Raw genomic sequence first — 21,554 nt, 5'->3', positions numbered from 1 at the left:
AGACAGCTGTACCTCTCATTTTGAAATTATAGAATGATGCCAAATAATAGAAGACAATGAAAATTAGTTGAGGTTAGAAACAATTTGAAGAGGTAAGTTTAGAATGGTTGATAGGGGAAAAGGTTAGGTTAGGGAGTAAATTCTAAAGATTTCTCTAGATTCTAAGCAAGTAATGGGAAGAATTTAACTGTGTATCTCATTCACACTTCGTTTTATAGTGTTCAGGGAACTTGGTTCCCTTAACCATTTTTGTGATAACAGTAGGAACAATTAACATTTATTTCGTATTTAATATGTACTAGGCTCTTAGAAAAGAGCACATATATGACCTCATCTAATTCTCACAGCAGTGCTATGAGGTAGTTACTACTATTATTCTCAACAGAGGAGGCTCAGACTTATAAAGTGAATTTAAGTCATTTGTTCAAGAGCACATAGCTAGAAAGTGATCTGATTTAGGTCCACCTGACTCAAGAACCCATATTCTTAACCACCAGTTACCCTGCCTCCCCTCCAAATGGCTAACAAATTGATGACATGAAAAGTTCCCTAGAGACAAACTATATTTGAGGTATCATACCAGGAACTTTTTAATTCAGAGAAGCATGAAGACAAAGGAAAGTGATGGAAAGAGTTGAAGAGGAACAGTATTTACAAAGATTGTAAATATTCCTGTAGATTTCTATTTGTAGGTAATAAGATTTTATTTTTAAAGAGACATTACATTATATAGTTATTTAGATAAGGATTTATAGATGTTTTTATGTTTTATTTATATATAGACAAAGGTTAATATATTTGTTCAAAATGTTTGATATTTGTAATCTAGCATGCAAGCACCTTAATACCAGACTGTGATAAAAAGTCTGTTTTAAAAGGACACTTTGTTTTAAAAAGACACTAATTGGATTTTCAAAAATTCAAGTGTTTATATTCATTGCAATTAAGATGATCTGTTGTGTGCTGATTTACAAATTCTTTTTTTTCAACAAATATTTATTGAGTGCATACTATGAGCCAGAAACTGAGTCACATGTTAGAGGCTGATCTAAAGACAAATGAGACACAATCCCTGACTTAGTGATATTATCACCTAAAATGTGAGATGATCAAGTGAAGAAATAATTATAAGGATAAGTAAGCACAGGGTACTGTACCAACAGTGGGGCTAACCATAGAGATCATGCATGGTTTGCTAGAAGAGAGGCCTTTAAAAGTAAATGATGAATAGGAGTTACCTATCATGATTTGTAGGATTTCTATTGATTAACCATAAGTACATCATTAGAAATACCAGGGAGACATTAAAAAAAAATGCTAAGCCTACATCTTACCATAAAGATTTTGATTTTTCAGTTTGAAGAGAGACCAGACGTAATTATTTTTAAAAAGCAGTCCAGTTGTTCTAATGTATTGCCATGGTTGAAAATCACTCAAATATCACCTTTGACATTCCTCCTAAAATGGTGCTTGCTGACAAGAACATTTTCTTATGTTGCTGGAGAGAAAGTATTACTGGGGAAGGGAAGATTTGAAATAAATAATTCATTCAAAATGAAAAAGCACTTAAATATACAAGGAGATCTTTCTACAGTAAGATTAAACAACTCCCCTAGGTAAGACTAATCATTCTAGACAACTGCATAAAGTACTAAGATGTCTCTCATATCCCATTTAAAAATACTAAGTGTTTAAAATGGTTTTCATGGACCTAATACTCAGAGTCTTGCATAGAAATGTTAATATTAATATAAGGTATACACAGTAGAACATTTGGTCACAAACAGACACATAGTTACCCAAATATGAAAAATTAGAATGGTAAATACTTCAAGAGTTTTCATGAATTGGTGACTAGGAGAGAGCAAATGAATTACAGAGGGGAGCTTTATGGATGAGAATGGTTGGGTAGAAGATTATGAATTATCAGTGAATATGGGATCGTGATTGATTTTATTTACTTGTAGGATAAATCACACTTTGTTTCCTTTTTTGCAGTATCCCTATAAAGAGGAGAAAAAGTTGTGGGTTTTTTTTCTGTTTTTCTAAGTAGAGAAAGGTTTAGAATTCAACTGCTGACATTTAAATGAATGTTTAACTAGGACCACAGGAAAGTTTTCCATGCGCTATCTAAAAGACTATGTTAGATAATATGATATTAAATGGCAATATAGTTTTAGTGTCTATTCCCTTTTTATTTCATTTAGTTTGATTTTGTTGTTGAGAAAACTATGATCCAGATCTATTAAGTCTTCCAAAGTAACACAACTATTAATAGTTAAAGGTAGAAAAGAACTAGATTTAAGGCTTTTTGACCCATACATCAGTACTCTTTCCATTTTTTATAGCATAGTATATTACCTTTATTTTATGGAATTTTATTGTTCTTGCATTTTGAATTGTCAAATCTAGTTTTTTTTTACTTTTAAAAAAAATTTGTATTATAATTTGTCTCTGAAGGTCAAGTAACCTGGTTTGGTTACGAAAGTCCTCGTACCTTTTGGGACTATATCAGAGTGGCTTGCCGGAAAGTTTCACAGAATTGTATTTGCAGCATTGAAAATATGGAAAATATCAGTTCTTCTAGAGCTAAGGTAAGACACTGATAATATGCAATGCGTATAATCTAATCCTAAGCAGTTTTGACCTAAATAGAAAATGTTTGAGCTCTTTGCTATGTAAAAACGTTTGTTTTCTTTTCTTTGTTGGGATTAAATACCTGACCAAATTTAATATTTCTCAGAGGCTTGTTTCCAGTTTTTCATTGCATATAGTTATTTTAGAATGTTCTTGAGTCTTAACTATGGCATTTTGAATAGCAGGAAGATATGAATTTCCTTTTAAGAAGCACAATAAAATGTTTCCTGTTCTGTGATGTTTCTACATTTCTTGAATTATCTAAGCCGGTGGTTCTCAAAACAATGTCCTGAAGAACACTGGCATCTCAGACTCTTTCATTAAGGGGTCCATAATGTCAAAAGTATTTTCATATAACACCAACATGTTATTAGTATTTCCCTTTTCACTGTGTTGACATTTTTATTCCTGACACAGAAGCACTGGTGGATAAAATTTCTGGAATCTTAGCATGAATTAAGGCAGTGGTATCAAACTATACTAGTAGTTATTCATTGAGTTCTTTCTCACCATGCACTCAGTATTAAAAACAAACAAACAAACAAACAAAAAAACAGGTCCCTTTGCTGGATTTTTCACATGGCTCATTTCACCAGGTCTCAACCTAAAGGGGTTACTTCCTAAGATGAGATTTGACTGATCTGTATCCCAAATCCCCACTAGGACCCTTCTATTCTCTCCCATGCAAAGACAAATAAGGGACCTACCAGCCAGGGAGAGGCTCAGAGGACTAAATGTATAAAGGGCCCTAATATTATGCTGGAAATGAGGGCTACATGGTGGTGAAAAATGTGTATTCATCAAAATTCTGTTCAAGGGAAGAGCTCTCTGTTTTATTTTCTACTGTATAACCTGCTTCAGGCCATAAATTAATCACTCTTCAAAAATTTGCTGAATCAATGAATGTAGAGTAATAAAACTGAACTCGATACCAGCCTTGCCACTCTCAGTTTGGATCCTGTGCAACACTGAAACCCAGATACTTATTTGTAAACTGGAATTAAAATAATAGCCTTCTAGCCTGTTTTATAGTGTTTTTCAATTTAAATGTGAAAAGGTCTTAACTCTGTAAAACACTTTTTAATATTTGTCAACATCATTAACCTGTTCAGTTAATTCCTACTGAGGCCTCATTCATTTCCTTATGGAGAGAGGACTGAAACTGAGATTGGGGAGGCTAATTCTGTGTCAATGATACCAGTTACCTTTTGAATTGTCCTATTACCAACTTAAGTTTATACACAGTAATTTGCAAAGTAACTTTAGGGAGCAGTCAGAATTTACCTATCTCAAATTGCTGATTTTTTATAAACACTGCTTCAATGTTTTGCCTCATTTTTTTTTTCACGCTACTCATGGTTACAAAGAACTAATCTATTACCACTTCTCTAGGCCAAGCAGAAGAACATTAACTCTCCATGTTGCCAACAAGAAATCAGTAAAAGTTCATTTTGTAAAACAAAACAAAATGCCAGTTTCACTTTAGAATGTCCAGGATGGTGCAGTAAACATTAAAATCTCAACATTTGAGTCCCTGTCTTTTTAATATCCTAGGGGACAAAATGGGAAGTATACTAAAGCATTTCTGCAGCATATTAAAATATGATGATTGTCTCAAGGAAAGCACTTGTGTCATTGTTTGAATTGTGAGCTGAACTACTTTTTTCATATCATACTATTTTTAATGGAAAGAAAAACTTATGAACCATAAATTTTTAGACTTAGGCATTTGGCAGATATTTTCTTGAAAAAAAAATGAAAGAAGTGAGCCTGTTACTTCAAGGAAACAGCTGACAGTATTCGTTGCCAATAGTAAAATTAAAGCTTTTAAGTAAAAAATAGAATTTTGGAAAACCTGTATGCACCACTGTAAGCTTGATAGCTTCCCAATATAGAAAGCCTTTTCTGATGACATTGATGTTGATATTAACAGATGTATTTTTTAATTGTTTAATGAAATGTGTCAGTATTTGGTAAATCTACATTACTTGTATTTTCCAAATGACCAATTCATGTAATTGCAAAATCACGTATGGATAAAAAATCAATTCAAAGTGCAAGATAGATCAATGGATTTAATGTAATGCAGTATGAAAAGGTCATCGAGGCCGGGCGCTGTGGCTCACGCCTGTAATCCTAGCTCTTGGGAGGCCGAGGCGGGCGGATTGCTCAAGGTCAGGAGTTCAAAACCAGCCTGAGCAAGAGTGAGACCCCGTCTCTACTATAAATAGAAAGAAATTAATTGGCCAACTGATATATATATAAAAAATTAGCCGGGCATGGTGGCGCATGCCTGTAGTCCCAGCTACTCGGGAGGCTGAGGCAGAAGGATCACTCAAGCCCAGGAGTTTGAGGTTGCTGTGAGCTAGGCTGACGCCATGGCACTCACTCTAGCCTGGACAACAAAGTGAGACTCTGTCTCAAAAAAAAAAAAAAAAAAAAAAAAAAAAAAAAAAGGTCATCGATGTGATTGTAGATTCCATGTTCAACTAACTTTTAAGACATCACTTATTGTTTTGATTTGGAACATAGGAAAATTCACAATTATCTGAAAAGGCTATTAGAAGATTCCCTTTTCTAACTATGTATCTGTGTGAGGCTAGATTTTCTTTACATACTTCAACCAAAACAACACATTGTAACAGATGTAATCTAGATCCAGATATCTAATTCTCTTATGTTAAGCCAGACATTAAAGAAATTCGAAAAAAAAAAGTAAAACAGAGACACTTTTCTCAGTAATATTTTTGTCTTTGAAAATATTGTTATTTTTATAAAAATATTTATGTTAATGTATTGTGGGTTATTGTTATTTTTGAATTACCTAATATTTTCAGAGTTTCCAGTTTCGACTTATAGTAATTTGATAGCTATAACTTACATAAAATACTCTTTGAGGTTCTCATTAATTTTCAAGATTTTAAAAAGTCTGAGCTGCTGATTCAAGCTATACAGGTTGAGCATTCCAAATCCAAAAATCTGAAATTTGAAATGCTCCAAAATCCAAAACTTTTTGAGCACTCACATGACACTCAAAGGAAATGCTCATTAGAGCATTTAATTTGAATATCCCAAAATCTAAAAAAATCCAAAATCCAAAAAACTTGGGTCTCAAGCATTTTGGAAAAGTTATACTCAACCTGAATCAGCTTTCATTTAGGAGTTTTATATATCTATTTCTATTGACTTGCCAGAGTAGCTCTCCTTACTATTTTTGGCACTTAGGAATTATAGAATGAAACATTAAATAGAAAACAAAGATTGAAAACAGATATTTACAGTTTTACAATGAAGTCATAATTCATTATTTCATAACAATAAGATTGTAAGTTATATATCTACATAATAACCAAAAGTATAACATTATTTTTCCAAAGTATAGTTTTCAAGTTTTTTGTCCCTGCATCCTTTTTTATTTAGGAATTTTTTTCTTTTGGAAAATTTTTGTTTAGCAAAACTGACAAAGATATCTTCAAATTAAACATTTTGTAAACATGAGCTGAGTACATGTTTTAAAAATCAAGATCTTTATTGTTTAAATTTCGTGATCTACTTAGAAGCATAGTTAAAACATTTTTTAATCCTTAATATGGAAGTATATTTTTACATAAAGTTGATAGTTGTGATTTTTGTTACCTTTTCAAGACGACAGCTATGGAGTTCACTTTGTAAAACCACTGCTCCCTCCTTTACTGCCTCCTGCCATTCTCCAACCAAATGATTATCTGAGCAACAAACTTCCTGGTTCGGTATCTTTCAACCCTTTCAGGCTGAATCAGTTTTCTTCTCTGCCTCACATATTTTTTTTTCTTATAAAAAGTTTTTTTACTTGTACTTTAATGGCAGCACAACTGCCTCACATATTTTTTAAGCCAGTAAGTTTCTTCATTTTTAAGTCAGTTATAGTTATTCATTTTTAATTAAATTTTTCCTTCATAGATGTTTAAATCCTATTTTTCATTGTATGTTAACAGATTTATTTTTAGTCTCAACTATTGTCTTAGTAGTCTTTTGATCTCTATTTTTTCAAACTAATAAATGTATTCATACATTTATTTACTTTCTAATTTTCTGACTAACTACAGACTTTTAAACTGTACAATGTGAATTTCCCTTTTCATCTTAGTTGAGTTTTATCAATTTTCCTTTCATGTTTTCTTCATGGTTTAAGAATAATATCTTTCTTTAGGTTAAGATTAAAAGATCAGCTATAATTTGAATGAATAAAATCTATAAAAATGGAAATACTCTAGATGGTACATAAACTTTATTTTCTCATTTTTCAAATGAAAAACAGGAGAAATGAACAAGTATATTCTAAATTCTTTCAGTAAAGGAGAGAATACATTTATAGAACTAGCATATCCCAAAATACAAAAGGTAATTGAGAAGTTAACAAACATTAGAAATGTAGCATTTGGACCTGAGTGGACCAAAGAAATCCAAACCCTAGCTGATCAACTCTTTAATGAGGCTCTTGGGACTAGTCCCTGTACAGCAAGATGTTGTCCAACAGAGAGTCAGTGTTTATTCTGTAAAGAACTGATATTGAGTATCAAAATACCACAGAACAATCAAGTTCCAAATCCTGTATTTATATCTTTGTTTTGCTCAGGACTCAAACAGATTCCATTTAATGAGGAAAGAGAGACCTATGATTTGCCTGGTTATGCTGGGAAAAGTCTGTGGGCAAAGATTAGCTCTGTCTTTATTCATTGTATTAAAAGCAAAGTACTTAATCTACTCAATAAATCACACTTGCCAAGTATCATAATCAGATGGCAAGTTTATTGAGCCTTCCAACTTCAATCTTGAATGACTACTAGCATATGTAGCACTGGCCTTCCACCTTGACACAGGTGAAAACATTTATCAGAACTAAAGCACCAGATTTGCGTGGTAAACAATATACCACTCAGTACACTTGGGAGCAAAACAGCTATATGTTTAAATGCTATATAATAGACTAGATTCATTTTGATTACATTTTTAGGGTTATACAGATGACATTTTAAGCAGTGGAAGGCATAGATGCACTGTGGAGCAGTGACAAATTTGGTATAGAAACATTCTTTCAATTTAGTTGAGTTGATCGAATCAGGAGTATCTTTGTCCTGCTACTACTGTACCACTTAGATTTATATTGTAGAAACTAGTCACCATGGGGGATCTGATACTTTGTTTAGGTTAAGATCTATGAAATGCAGACCATTCCCTTTCTTTGCTTAGTCTGTGACTAGTTGAGTGTATTTTCCAGGACTTAAACATAGACTAACAATAGAATAGAATATTTGTATTGAAGGTCGTGTCTATAATCTTCATATGTCCGGTATATTTGTGGCTATTCTTCTACAGGTTAAAGGGTTCTAGGACATGGGGTTTCTACACAAAACTTACTAGAAACGGCACTCTTAGAAAAATGACTTCATCTCAGCAGGCACCAAATTATTTTACTTTTTTCTGAAGCTACCCATCTACCCCATCTGGTCTTGGGGCATATGCTCTTATAAGCATATCATGTGATCACTGACAAAAACCCACCCCTAATTGAATCTTTAGTTACTATTGCTCCTAACCTTGCAGATATTTCCATTGTGTTTTCTTAGTATTCCAACTGGTTTCAAGTTTAAAAAATCCTTTTTCCCCCTTCTTTTTTCATTTACTTGGCCTCAAAATATGAGCCCTGTATTGTTCCTGAGTTCTTCCTCCCTTCCTGCATATTTTGTGTGGATTCCCCCTGCCCTTTTTTTCCTTTGGTTTTGATAGCAGTTCTTGTCTCTAGCCAGGTTTGGCTTTTCTAATTTCTGGTTGCTTACCCTATACATTCCTTCTATTATTGAATTTAACATATTAGACCAATATCAGAATACACTGGTCACATCAGACATCTATTTATCCATCCATATTTCTATACAATAAACTGTCATTGGGCACCTCTACTATATCAGAGCTGTGATTGTAGTCCTTAATAGACCGTCGTGGCGTATATTCCCAATCCTTCCTAGTGTTTCTTGGTCTCATCATTTTGCTTACTTTTTTTCCTTATTCACCAGCTGGCCTTGTCACTGCTCTGTCTCAGAGGCAGGTTAGCTAAGGTTTCTACTGAAATAGGCAGAGACAGAGGGGTTACTAATCTCAGATGCACGAAAGTTATCAAATACTAGAACTTTACAATTGGTATTGAGAAGAGACCATTTTTATTGACTCACAAGTCTTTATCTCTTCACTTAACCTCCATTTGACATTTTCTGGCCCCAGTTCTTTATTGTGATGATCCCCAACCTGGAAAAATGTCAGAAATACTTGGGAAACTTTAAAAATAAAAATACAGTCTTCTAGGCAGAAACTAGAGATATTCTGATTCTACCCATTTGTTTTACATGCTATCTATTTTACATACTGGCTTCAGATGAATCTTCCTAAAATACTGTTCCATTATATCATTCCTTTTATCTGCTTGTCACTGGTAGATCCAATGCTTAGTAACTATAAGCACATTACTCATTTCCTTCAGTTTTATCCATTTATTCAACAGATATATATTGAGTACCTATTATATACCAGAAACTGTTAGAAATACTGGGGATGGAGTGGTCATGATGAAAGAGATTGTAAATTGCAAATGTTAGGAACCTTACATTTTAGTAATCTTTAAACAAATAAATTAATATGTATGTGACATAATCTCAGGAGTCATAAAAAAAATAAGAGGTTAGAAGGTGGTAAGAGTGATGGTAGAAGGTATACTTTTTCTTTTTTTTTTGAATGGTGGTTAGGGAAGGCTTCTTTGAGGAAATAACATTTGAGCCAAGACTGAATTAAGGAAAGAAATGTACTGTACAAATATTGAGGAGAGTAAGCAAGGTATAGAATAGAAGATATAGTCATGATTGAGAGTTTGGAAGTCTTTCTCAGTGCAATGGAGGAGCTACTTGAGAGTTTCTTTTTTTTTTTTTTCTATTTTTTTAAAGCAGTAGAATACTGTAATCTGATTTATATTTTTAGAAGATCAACTAGATGCTGTATAGAGAATACGTAGAAGGGATGAGTAGAAGCAGAGAGTATATAGTTAGAAGGGTATAATTGGAGTCTAAAAAAGAGAGGATCCTGGAGGTAAGAAAAGAATGGTTTCTTGTTCTAGTGGTAACAGAATAACCTGTACCAGAGGGACTTTTGTGCAGAGAATGACTATAAATTTGAATAAAATACATGAAGCAACAGATTTAAGGCATAAGGAAACAACTAAGGCAGAGAACTTAGGGGCCACGATCATGGAGATAAGGATAGTACATGAGTTGAGCCCCACATTCATCTTGGCTTTAGCCTAGAGTCATTTTTCTATTCACATCGTCTGCCGAACCTGTGATCTTCTGATGTCAAGATTGTTCCTTTTAAGTACCAGAGGAGGCAAAAAAAAGGCTTCATCTTTCTCTGCTGCATTATTTTTAATAAGAGACTTTGTTCTGTAAAATTTGGATTCAGTCAAAAGGCCACACTTAAGGACCTGGAAGGCCACAGGTTCCCCAGCCCTGGAAGCAGAAAGTGGTAGAGATGGAGGGTGGTTGTTTTAATTTCCCTGGGCTAGAGGAACAGGAGTTGGAGCTTGGAACTGCCAGTAAACTGCAGACAGATGCCTGAAGTCATGTAAGCAGTTTTCATGTGAAGTGGTTCCCAAATCTTAGTCTTCTGTAGCACAGTGCAGAAGTCCTATGATCCAAGCCAAAAGCAGCAGGTAAGAGGTAAAACAGGTAACTGAAGATTTCACAGTCTTGTTCTGGAGAAACGAAGGTTAGAGTTTGAGAGGAAACAAGGTGGAGGGGCCCTGTAAACACTCCAGGCTTTCATTTGAGATCTCAGAAAAATTGTACCTTGAGAGTAAGGGAAATTCAGATGATCAATGCAAAAGACGCCTAAAAATGGTACCCTAAATGGTACGAGGTGATTTTCTAGTATTCTGTTTGCACACCAGAAGAAAAAATGAATCTACTCTGGAGAAAGATAGCATCAGAGTTGCTATAAATTTTCTTACATAATATCCAGTATTTAATCAAAAATCAGGCATATCAAAAAACAGGATCAAATTACTGAAATCAAGAAAAATAAAAAAGAAGTGAAACAAACCTATGGATGATATAGATCATTGACTTTTGGGGTTCAAGAAAGAAGTAAAGATGAATATTACTAGAGAACTAGAATATATACAATTACTAGAGAACTGAAATATATTTGAAAATCAGAGAAAACTGCAAAATATATATTCTTATCAAACACACAGAGGACATATAAAAATTGACCATTTGCTGAGGCATAATTGATATCATTGAATTTTAAGAGGATAAAATAATATAAAGTATGTTCTCTAACCACACAGTAAAATTAAGCTAGAATCAAAAACAAAAAAATAACTAGAAAATGCTTATATGAGTGAAATTGACAATAACTCATGAATCAAAAAAGAAATCACAATTGAAAAATATTTTTGGAAAGTAATAATAATGAAAATACAACATATAAAAACTTGTGCTTAGAGGAAAATAGGCTTAAATAGGCTTCTGTGTATTTTTTTAAAAAAGAATAAAGGCTGGAAATCAGTGATCAAAGCTTTAATCTCAAAAGCTATAAAAAAAGTAATAAACTCAAAATAGAAGGAAAGAATTAATGAAGAGTAAAAATTCAAACTGAAACAAATGTACACTAGAAGAAAAAGTAAACGTTGGTGTTTTTAAAAAAGATTAATACAATTGATAAGCTTCTAGCAAGACTGTTCAAGCAGAAAAAAGAGACCATAAATTATTAACATCAGGAATGAAGAAGAGGCCAACCCCATATACCCTACATTAAAAATCCTAAAAATGGGTATATTTCACACCTATAAATTTGAAATTTAAAGAAATTGAATATATAGTTAAAATTTTTCCCCTTGCAGGCCCATTTTTAAATTGGGTTATCTTTTCTTATGAGTTTTTAATGATTATTTTATGGATGAGATAGTTATTGTCATATATATATAATTTAAATATTTTTGTCCACTCTGTGATTTGTCTTTTCATTATCGTAAATGATGACAGTTCATCTCCTGAAATAGGAAGAAAAATAGAAAGTATGGGTACTAATGCAATTAGGTTGGTCAGTTTGGTAGAAGGAAGATGAATTTCTTCTCTTTAATTGTGTTTATTTTTTGTTTCTGCATATAGTAGAGATAGTATTGTAACTTAACTCACAATTCTTGGGAGAGTTACCTATCTTAATGTATATATAGCTCTTAAAACAGGGCCTAGCACATATTATTGACATTCTTAAGAAGTGATGACTACTTTTACTAATTTATTTTTTTCAAAAACTTTCAGTGGTTCTCCATTATAATCTGATAAGATCTAAATTCCATAACCTAGTTTTCCGTTTTCCCACTTATTGGCCCCCAATAACCTTTATAAGTCTGTTTATCTTCTAGTAAAGGTTTTTTGTTGAAAGAAAAGAAACCATTAAAATTAGCACAGTTTATTATCACAATATAACAGAATTCTGTACACATCCAAGGACAGGAAACTAAGCACAGCCCAATTTTGTATGGATTGAAATTAATAAATCAGGAAACAGGACTTTCCCCATGTTTCTTATCTAACAACAGCACAATCTCCTGTGCCTAATTTCCTTTGGAGAGCAACTTTCCCTGCTTCTGTGTTGGTGAAATTGTAGCCTTTTGATTCAAGATGCCCCTATTAGTTTCTGTATCTTCTAGATGAAATTTCAAGAGAGAATTTTGAGACTACTGGCCAGCCAGTGGCATACCTTTTTCTTCCTCTGTTCCGATCATCTACAGCTAATCTAGATTTACTTAGAAGGGATGATGGATTGAGCATAGGACTTGTTAAAAGGGAATGTTGCGCTTGATAGGCAAGTTGACTGGCGTGCTGACTACACCCATATCATTCATTTTTTTTCCAGCAGTACTGCTGCTCCTAGTCTGACAGGTTTCACCACTGCCTAGATTGACTCCTTTCTGACCTTTCCTATCCAAAAGTTTGGTGAATTCACTAGACTTGTAGACATTTCTAGAGTACGCTTTCCACCGCCCCCCCGCTCCCGTACTGGTAGTCGACTATCATATTTATTGATTAGTGTCACCTTTATTTGCAACTACTATTACAATGTTTTGATTTTCTATATATTCAATCTTACTGAATTTTTCTGGATATTTGTAAAAGGGTTGAGTAAAAATTAAAGTAATTGAATTATAAAATTCTCACTACAAATATGATCGCTTATATTCTTTCATTCTAAATAAAGATTCCATAAGAAAATTATTCACATTTAGTAAGAATTGTTTGTTTCTGTGATTCTGTGCTAGAACATGCTTACTTCTGATTTTTTTGTTGTTTGTTTGTTTTCCCTGGTTTAAATATTTGGTAATAGTTTTTAGAGTTCTCTGGGGGCACTTAATTCAATAACTTATGATTTAGATGCATGATAAATCATGAAATTCAGGGCTTATTATTAGTTGTAGAAAAACTCCCTCTGCAAGGATTGGCTTGCAAATTTTCTTAAACAAGTGGTGTTAGATTGATTATTTTTATTAATGATAGAGAACTCTATTTCTCATATTTTATAAGGTGACTCATTTAGCATATTGATTTTGGTTATTGAAGTAGAGAGTTATATCTTATGATTAAATTGTATAATTCAAAAGAAGTCTCTAACCCAAATATTTCAGTATTGATATTCTGTCCTTTCAAAGGATAAAAAGTTAATCTGACATGCTGTACCCTACACCTTCAGAGAAACAAAATATGTACTCTATATAATAAAAATTCATCTATTTTATCTATTTAAATATTTTTCTTAGTCTTTATCAAATGTGTATTTTGAATGGGTTGTTCCTTATGTATTAAAATACTTATAATTTTGATGATACAGTGAATAAAATATTTTTTAACTTTTAATTATTTTTATATATGATTTTTTCTTCTTCCTTTTAGGGTAGAGCCTGGATCAGAGTAGCACTCATGGAAAAACATTTATCTGAATACATCTCTACAGCTCTGAGAGACTTCAAAACAACCAGGTTTAAAAGTCCTTTTAATTTTCTAATACATATTTGAAAGTATCATCTTAAGACTTAGGAATCAAAACAGAGTGAAAGTCCTCAACTATTTTATTTCCTTTTTTTCTTACTATTCAGAAAAATTCTTAGGAAAATGTAATTTGTTAACTAAACATACACCTACCTTGGTTTATGTAAAAAGATATACATTATGCCTAGAGTATCCATTTTCTGAATCATTTCTGATTCTTATTCTTTCAACACTTGAAGTTTCATTCTCCCTACAGACTTTTCCCTGACAGATTTGAAGAAAGATCTAACTATGAAATTCCTATAGCACCTTTTCTCTTTTCACACCACAATGTTTGCTTATTCCTTTGCTTGTAAAGAATATAAATGAACCATTTACTTCTTTAATTCATATACATAATTAGTGATTGCTTGATTATCTTTTTAGGGCAGTCTATACCAATGTTTTTCTTGGACCATATAGACTTAAGGAATAATATACTGTGCCATGTGAAAAATAGGACTTCACTAATTTTTTATGATGGTAGGAAAAATATTCATATTAGGACAACAGTCATTGCTATTTAGTTCTCATCTACTGATATATATTTGTTGCTGTTGAAGCAACCCCTTTCTCCATATCAAAAGTATTTGAAAATGAAAATATTCAATAATCTCAGTACTTTAGACATGAACTGTTGAGAATAGTAGCCACTAACTAACACATGCTGCAATATAAATTAAAATTAATATTACATAAAATTACAAATTTAGTTTCTCAGTTGCTATATCACATTTCAGGTGCTCAATAGCCACATGTGGCATGTGGCTAATGGCTTCCAAATTGTACAGCATAAAAGGTTCTATCTGGCAAAACTGCCTTAGTTACTTCTAAATTACTATTCTTATTTCTACCTCATTAATCATATTTCTTAAAGAGCAGAAAATAATGATAACCATAACCAGTTTTGATAGAGAAAATTAAGCACAAAGAAATCATATATCTGAAATCTTAAATTCCATGTCCTAATGCAGAGTTTGAAATTCTGGATTTTGAGAAAATGAGAAAATCTGGGCATTTACTATGACACATTCTGTCAAATAAGTTGCTGGTATTAATTGCAGTATTTTACTCAACTCCCTCTGTCTTTGTAGGTAAGACAATAGTAAACTTAATTTGGGAGATACAGAGAAAAGAATTATTATGATTATAAATTTGACCAGGATAGAAAGACTGTTAGCTAAAAGAAGTATTTGCATAAAACAAATCCCACCTATATATACTTATTGAGTTCTTTACAAGCAATGTGATACTCTTGGGATATTTCTGATGATAAACTCTTAGATGTTTAAAATGAACCTTATCAAATGAAACATTTGTTTATTGATCATCGCTAGTAAGTTTAATTATGAGAGGTAATAAATACTGAGGATACTGAGGCTTTGAACATAAAACTAGAGCATAGTGTCAGAATCTAGTAGATCAAATCTAAAAATCCTAAATTAAATCAAAATCACGTTTACACAATAATCATTTCCTATGCAATTACAGTGTTGTGTTGAAATTATGATAGTCTTTTCTAAATAGAAATTAAAGCATTAATAATATCTCTAAATTATTAGTCTTGTTTCTTAGTTTAAATGACAGGGTGGGGTCGAAATAACAGGTTATATTTAGAACGAGTAGTTTAAATGTTTAAGGGGAAATGCTTTTTGTCTTGTTCCTAGGTTTTAACTGTGATTTTTCATAAAAAGGAAATGGTTTGGCTTTTAAAAAGTTCATGAAGTAAAAATATTCTTGTAACAACATATAAAGATATACTATTCAAACAGAAACATGGCTTAGTGTATGTTTACATATATGTACATAATACATAAATATATGCACACACATATATAATGTTTTTACATACACACACATCTGAATAACAGTGTTTAAATGTGAATATAATGGCCTTGTAATTTCCAAGAAAGGAAGTAAGGAGGGAATTATTTCAGAGTTCTAATCTTAGAAATTAACTAAAAAAAGTTGTGAAAAAAACAAAATATTTTTCTGTTTATACTGCTTTTTAAATTAAATAAAATGAAACAAACTTCTTAATTCTAAATAAATTTGATTATAAATCTCTAGCTAAAAGAAATATATTTGGAAGATTTGTAAAATAAAAGCCAACAAAGTATTTGTACCTTACCTTTTATCTGAATGCTTCCTGAGGTAAGTGCTTGTAGAAGGATGAGAAATGAGCTCTAATCCTTTAGGAATCTTGAGAGTATCTGAATCAAGTGGATTTCTTCTTGTTCTGCTCTTCACAAATAAAGAATATTCTTTAAAATGGTGATACAAGTGTTTGCCCCAGTACTGGAGGAGGAGCTACATGAGCTAAGGCAGGCAAGCTTGAAAGCACTAATCAGTGAAGATCCAAGGGTAAATTTGGGTGGAGAAGGGTGGGGAGTAGAAGTACAATAAAGTTTCCTCTTTGAGTACATGACTACATGACTATGGCTCCAAAGTATTACGTAAATTCATGTGATCTTTTTCCTAGGGTGGAAGATGTCTTGGTGAGAAATTTAAAAAAAAAACTTGAAAATCATGGTTTAGGGGTTTGGGGTGTTATTAGGAAATAGCCAGAGTGGGGAAGTTGACAGAGTGAAGATAAGAATCTAAGTTCACAACAAAAAAAGTAGAGAATTGTTTTTGTTAGGTTACTGGGAAGATCTATAAATAACAAGTGAGTTAAAAACTGAATTAATTTGCTCAAAGTTTTCATTTCTCTTTACCCACAGACTAAAAAATAATTAGAAAATTTAAACTAAAAAATACAACTGTTATTTGAAAACTATTGAAAATATTCCAGCAAGAATTTGAAGCAATAAATACAGAAGAACTCAAAGTAACAAATATGGAAAATATAAAGATAAAATTAGCTTTATAGAAACCAATTTATTACTTTGCAATTATATCAATTATATCACACTATTTAAGTTATAATGACAAAAGTTGTGTTCTGAATAATGTTAATTCTTACAATATTTTAGTAAAAATGAGAGAATATGTGAAATATAAAACTTCATGAATTTCTGACTTGTCACAAAGAGAAAAAAAACAAATTGGTAAACACTTTTTTCAAGTATAGAAAAGTAGATAGGATAGTGATAAGTTACCAAAATCTTTTAAATGCCAAGAATGAGTTTTGGAATCTGAATATACTTCAAAGTTTTATATTATTAAGATGAAAAATAAACATTATGAAAAGGTACTTATAGACTACTACCTCATAGCATATACAAAACTACAAATGAATTGGACTTAAATATAAAATTCTTATAAGAAAACATGGATGTAAATTTTTGTTTGGATTACAGTGTTTTCCTAGGTATTACACCAAGTGTACAAAGAACAAAAAAATATGTAGATAGATTGGACATAATCAAAATTAAAAATTTTATGTTTCAAAGGACACCACTAAGAAAGTGAAAAGATGACCTGAAGAATGGAAAAAAATTTTACAGATCATATATCTGCTAAGTGACCTTGCATCTAGACTGTATACAAAGAACTTTTATAACTCAGTAATAAAAAGACAACCCATTTATAAATAGTCAAGGAATCTGAATAGATATTTATCCAAAAAAAGATATACAAATGGCTAACACCAAAATATTGCTCAACCTTATTAGTCATCAAGGAAATGGAAATCAAAACCATAATGAAATACCACTGCATACCAGCTATTATTAATAGGATGGCAATATTCAAAAGATCACTTAATAACAAATGTTGGTAAGGATTTGGAAAAATTGGATCTCACATACATTGTTGGTGGGAAAGTAAGATGGCACAGCCACTTTGAAAAATAGTCTAGCAATTTCTCAAAAGGTTAAACATAGAGTTACCATATGATGCAGCACATGACTCCTAAGTATATGTGAGTGTATATCCATGCAGTGGAATATTATTCAGCCATAAAAAGAAATGTGATACATGGTATAACATGGATGAACCTAGAAAACATGCTAAGTCAAAGAAGCCAGCCACAAAAGACCAGATAGTATGAGATTCCATTTATATGAAATGTCCAAAATAAGCAAGTCTATGCAGAAAGAAAGTAGGTTGGTTTCCTGGGCTTGAGAGGGTAGATAGCTCTAAGGAAAATGGGGTGTAACTGCTAATAGGTACCTGGTTTCTTTTGGGGGTAATGAAAATATGATAAAATTGATTATGGTGATAGTGGTACAACCTGTGAATATGTGAGAAACCATTGAATTGTACTTTAAATGTACTTTAAATGGGCAAATTGTAGTATATGTGAATGAAGCAGTTTTTTAAAGATTATAAGGCTTATTAAAGTTATACATGTGATTTTTATTATTGAAGGAAGGAAGAGAAGTGAGTTCCACTGTTGCATAGGGAAAACATAAAATCTCAAATATAAGATTACCCCTAGAATAATTGGTTTTAAAAGTTCTGATTAATATTTAACTATTATCTGTTTTGTCCATACAAATAATTTTTAACTTAAATATATGAAAGCTCTTTTAACGAATTTTTTCAAAAACGTGTTTTTAAATTTCCATACAAGCAATAATTCCACATATGCCTGGAAACAAGTAAGAAAAAGCTTTATGATATATTTGCCATTATTCTGTAGTAAAAATAAGAATAATCTTCTTGTTCTTCCATACAGATGTGTGACCTAAGAGTATTAAGTGTTCTAACTGCCCTTTAACAATTGCTGTTTAGAGAGAACTAGGTGTTTCCTTTAGTACAAGACCTCCTTTTGCTTTTTGCTTTCTGATATCTGATTAAATTTCTTAGCTTAGCTTTGCTCTGTCATCTCTTCCTTCCTTTCAACCAGTCTTCATTTTGTGTCTACTTCCTAAGAAAACAATTACTTCTAGTACCTTCTAAAGAGAATGAATGTTCTGTATAGGTTCTCTTTTAAAGTAAAACTAGTACCTAAATAATGAAATACAGCCAGTTGTTTTTCATAGTTTCTTTTCGTGGTCTTTATATTACAGTTTTCATGCGGGAATACAAATCAGGATTAGGACTGGCTTAACAGTGTTACCAGAGAAAGACTTTTACAATTTTTAAATACTGAAAATGTCTTCATGAGATGATATATTCTTGTTTTCTAGCATTATTTTCTTTATTTCATTTGTTTTAACTTATTTATTTTAATTGACAAAAATGCTATATATTTATCATGTACAACATGTTGTTTTAAATATGTGTATGTTGTAGAATGGCTAAATCGAGCTAATTAACATATACATTACCTCACATACTTATTTTTTTGTGGTGAGAGCACTTAAAATCCACTCTTTTAGCAATTTTCAAGAATACAATATATTGCTATTAACTGTAGCCACCATGTTGTACAATAGATCTCTTGACTTATTCCTTCTGTCTAATTGAAATTTTGTATCCATTGACCAATATCTTCTCCACCCTTCTCACCCCCCAAACTTCCCCATGCCCAGCACCTAGTAACTACCATTATACTCTCTGCTTCTGAGTTCAGCTTTTTTAGATTCCACGTAAAAGTAAGAGCATAGCATTATTTTCCATATGAGATATCAAGATTATGTGATGTTTTTGTGATATTTAGAAAGATTTAGCCATTCTACAACATACATACATTTACAAGGAAAACAAGAAGCTGGACCTTTTAGGGCTAATTCTTTCTGCCTTTTAGGACTAAGTCTTCACAGTGGTAGATAGGCAATAGGAAAAATGGAAGATGAAAACTATTTTTTCCCACTTATTGTTCAGTTTTATAGGAGGAGGTTTTACAAGAAGAGTTTTGGTGTTTTTGAAGTAATAAATTCCCATTTATTAAAAATATCTATTCTAGTATATATTTAGTATGAAAATTTCTCTGTGTACTTCAGTATTTGACTTTTAATTTCATTTTAAAATATTCTTATTAATACAGTTTTTCCTCATATAGAAAATATGGGTCCTGGGGTCCTGTTTAAGTCCAGTGTTTCTTTGTTGATTTTTTTTCCTTGATGAGCTATTCAGTTCTGTCAATGGAGTGTTGAATTCCCAGCTATTATGATGCCGCTGTTATTTCTTTGCTTAGATTTAGTAGAATTTATTTTATGAATCTGGGAGCTCCTATGTCAGGTGCATTTATATTTATGATATTTATGATTGTTATATCTCCTTTCTGAATTGTTCCCTTTATCATTATATAATGACAATCTTTGTTTTTTTTTAAGGTTGTTGATTTAAAGTGTATTTTATCTGAGAATAGCTACTCTTGCTCACTTTTGGTTTCCATTCATGTGAAATATTTTTTTCTATCCCTTGACTTTGAGTCTATGAGAATATTTGTGAGTTAGATGGGTTTGTTGGAGACAGAATATAGTTGGGTTGTGTTTTTTTTTTTAATCCATTCAGCCAATTTATATCTTTTAAGTAGAACATTAAGACCATTTATGTTTAGTGTTAGTATTGATATGTGAGATACTGTTCTGTTCATTATATTGAATGATAACTAGTTGCTTTGTTTTACCCTTTGTTTACTGTTCTATAAGAGCTGTGAACTTTAACTTTCTGATGTTTTTCAACTGATATGTATTGATTGTGCTGTTTCATGTATAGAGCATTTTTAAGCATTTCCTGTAGGACCGGTCTAGTGACAAATTCCCTTAGAGTTTGCTTGTCTGGGAAAGATTTTATTTCTCTTTTATTTGTGAAACTTTTCAGGATACAAAATTGTTGGCATAGCAGTTATTCTGTTTAAGAAGAATAAAAATGGGACCCTAATCCCTTCTAGCTTGTAAGGTTTCTGCTGAGAAGTCTGCTGTTAGTCTGTATGGTTTTCTTTTGTAAGTTAGTTATTGCTTTCATCTTGCAGCTTGTGGGATTTCAACCTCACTTTGACTTTGGCCAGAGTGATGATTGTGTGCCTTGGCAAAGTCTTTTTTGCTATGATTCTTCAAGGTTTTCAATGATCATCTTGTATCTGGATGTCTGAATTTCTAGCAATAATACCAGGGAAGTTTTTCTCAATTACTGTGTTTCCCTGAAAATAAGACAGGGTCTTATATTTATTTTTCCTCAAGAAGACACCTTAGGGCTTATTTTCAGGGGATGTGTTATTTTTTTAAGTACGGTACAACACAATCTACATTTATTCAACTATAGTTAAGTCGTCGTCTTCTGGAACATCATCATAACTCTCCAAACCCTGAATTCCATCCTGAGTTTCCTGCAGCTCTATTTCCTTTAGAACCATTAGCCCCAATCTCTCATGTCGAGCAATAGAGCTCTCATGGGGCAAATGAGAAGGGCTGCTCGTCTTCTTTATCGATTCCCGCAAAATGCATGGATTGTGCAGATACTCTGTGTAGCCACGCCCATCACTAGGTCTTATTTTCAGGGTAGGGCTTATATTGCGCAAATGCTTAGAAATCTGCTAGGGCTTATTTTATGGGTAGGTCTTATTTTCGGGGAAACACGGTATCGCCTTAAATAGGTTTTCCATGCTTTTTTCTTTTTGTTCTTCTCCCTCAGGGATACTTGTGATTCTTCTATTAGCTTGCTTTACATAGTTCTGTATTTCTCTGATTGTTCAGAATTCCAAAAATCTAAATAAAGGAGAAAATAATTATCCTTAATTCTGTACCCAAAAAAGCCATTGTTAAATATATTTTCTTTCAGTTTTTTTTTTTTTGGTGCATTCTTAAAATAATGATTGCATTGTGCTTTCTTCTATTATACATCCTGCTTTTTAACTCTGCATTGTAATATTAATAAAAAGTATTTGCCTAATACTTTAATACTTTCATAAACATTTTCAATGTGGCTATACAATATTATATTTTATGTTGTCCCATAATATACTTTACCTCC

The 21,554-nt window shown here is 32.0% G+C and overlaps 2 protein-coding genes across 5 annotated transcripts in view; one reads left to right on the top strand and one right to left on the bottom strand.

The window, feature by feature from the left end:
* Positions 1-16,061, bottom strand: part of ABCB1 (ATP binding cassette subfamily B member 1) — a 194,774-nt gene extending 178,713 nt beyond the window's left edge. The window contains exon 1 of the mRNA XM_012779549.3: positions 15,880-16,061. The gene's annotated coding sequence lies outside the window, so the exon portion shown is untranslated. The remainder of the gene's footprint in view (positions 1-15,879) is intronic.
* Positions 1-21,554, top strand: part of RUNDC3B (RUN domain containing 3B) — a 140,614-nt gene that overhangs the window by 55,046 nt on the left and 64,014 nt on the right. For 2 of the 4 annotated variants that reach the window (XM_012779552.2, XM_012779556.3), the window contains exons 3-4: positions 2,461-2,594; positions 13,614-13,699. In XM_012779552.2, coding sequence (XP_012635006.1) covers positions 2,461-2,594; positions 13,614-13,699 — 220 coding nt within the window. The remainder of the gene's footprint in view (positions 1-2,460; positions 2,595-13,613; positions 13,700-21,554) is intronic. The other 2 variants (XM_076006461.1, XM_012779557.3) reach the window with 1 other exon arrangement.

Source organism: Microcebus murinus, chromosome 9, assembly GCF_040939455.1.
Source record: "Microcebus murinus isolate Inina chromosome 9, M.murinus_Inina_mat1.0, whole genome shotgun sequence".
Taxonomy (NCBI): Eukaryota; Metazoa; Chordata; class Mammalia; order Primates; family Cheirogaleidae; genus Microcebus; species Microcebus murinus.
Note: the sequence above shows the minus strand (reverse complement) of the source record. Positions and strands in the feature narration are given on the sequence as shown.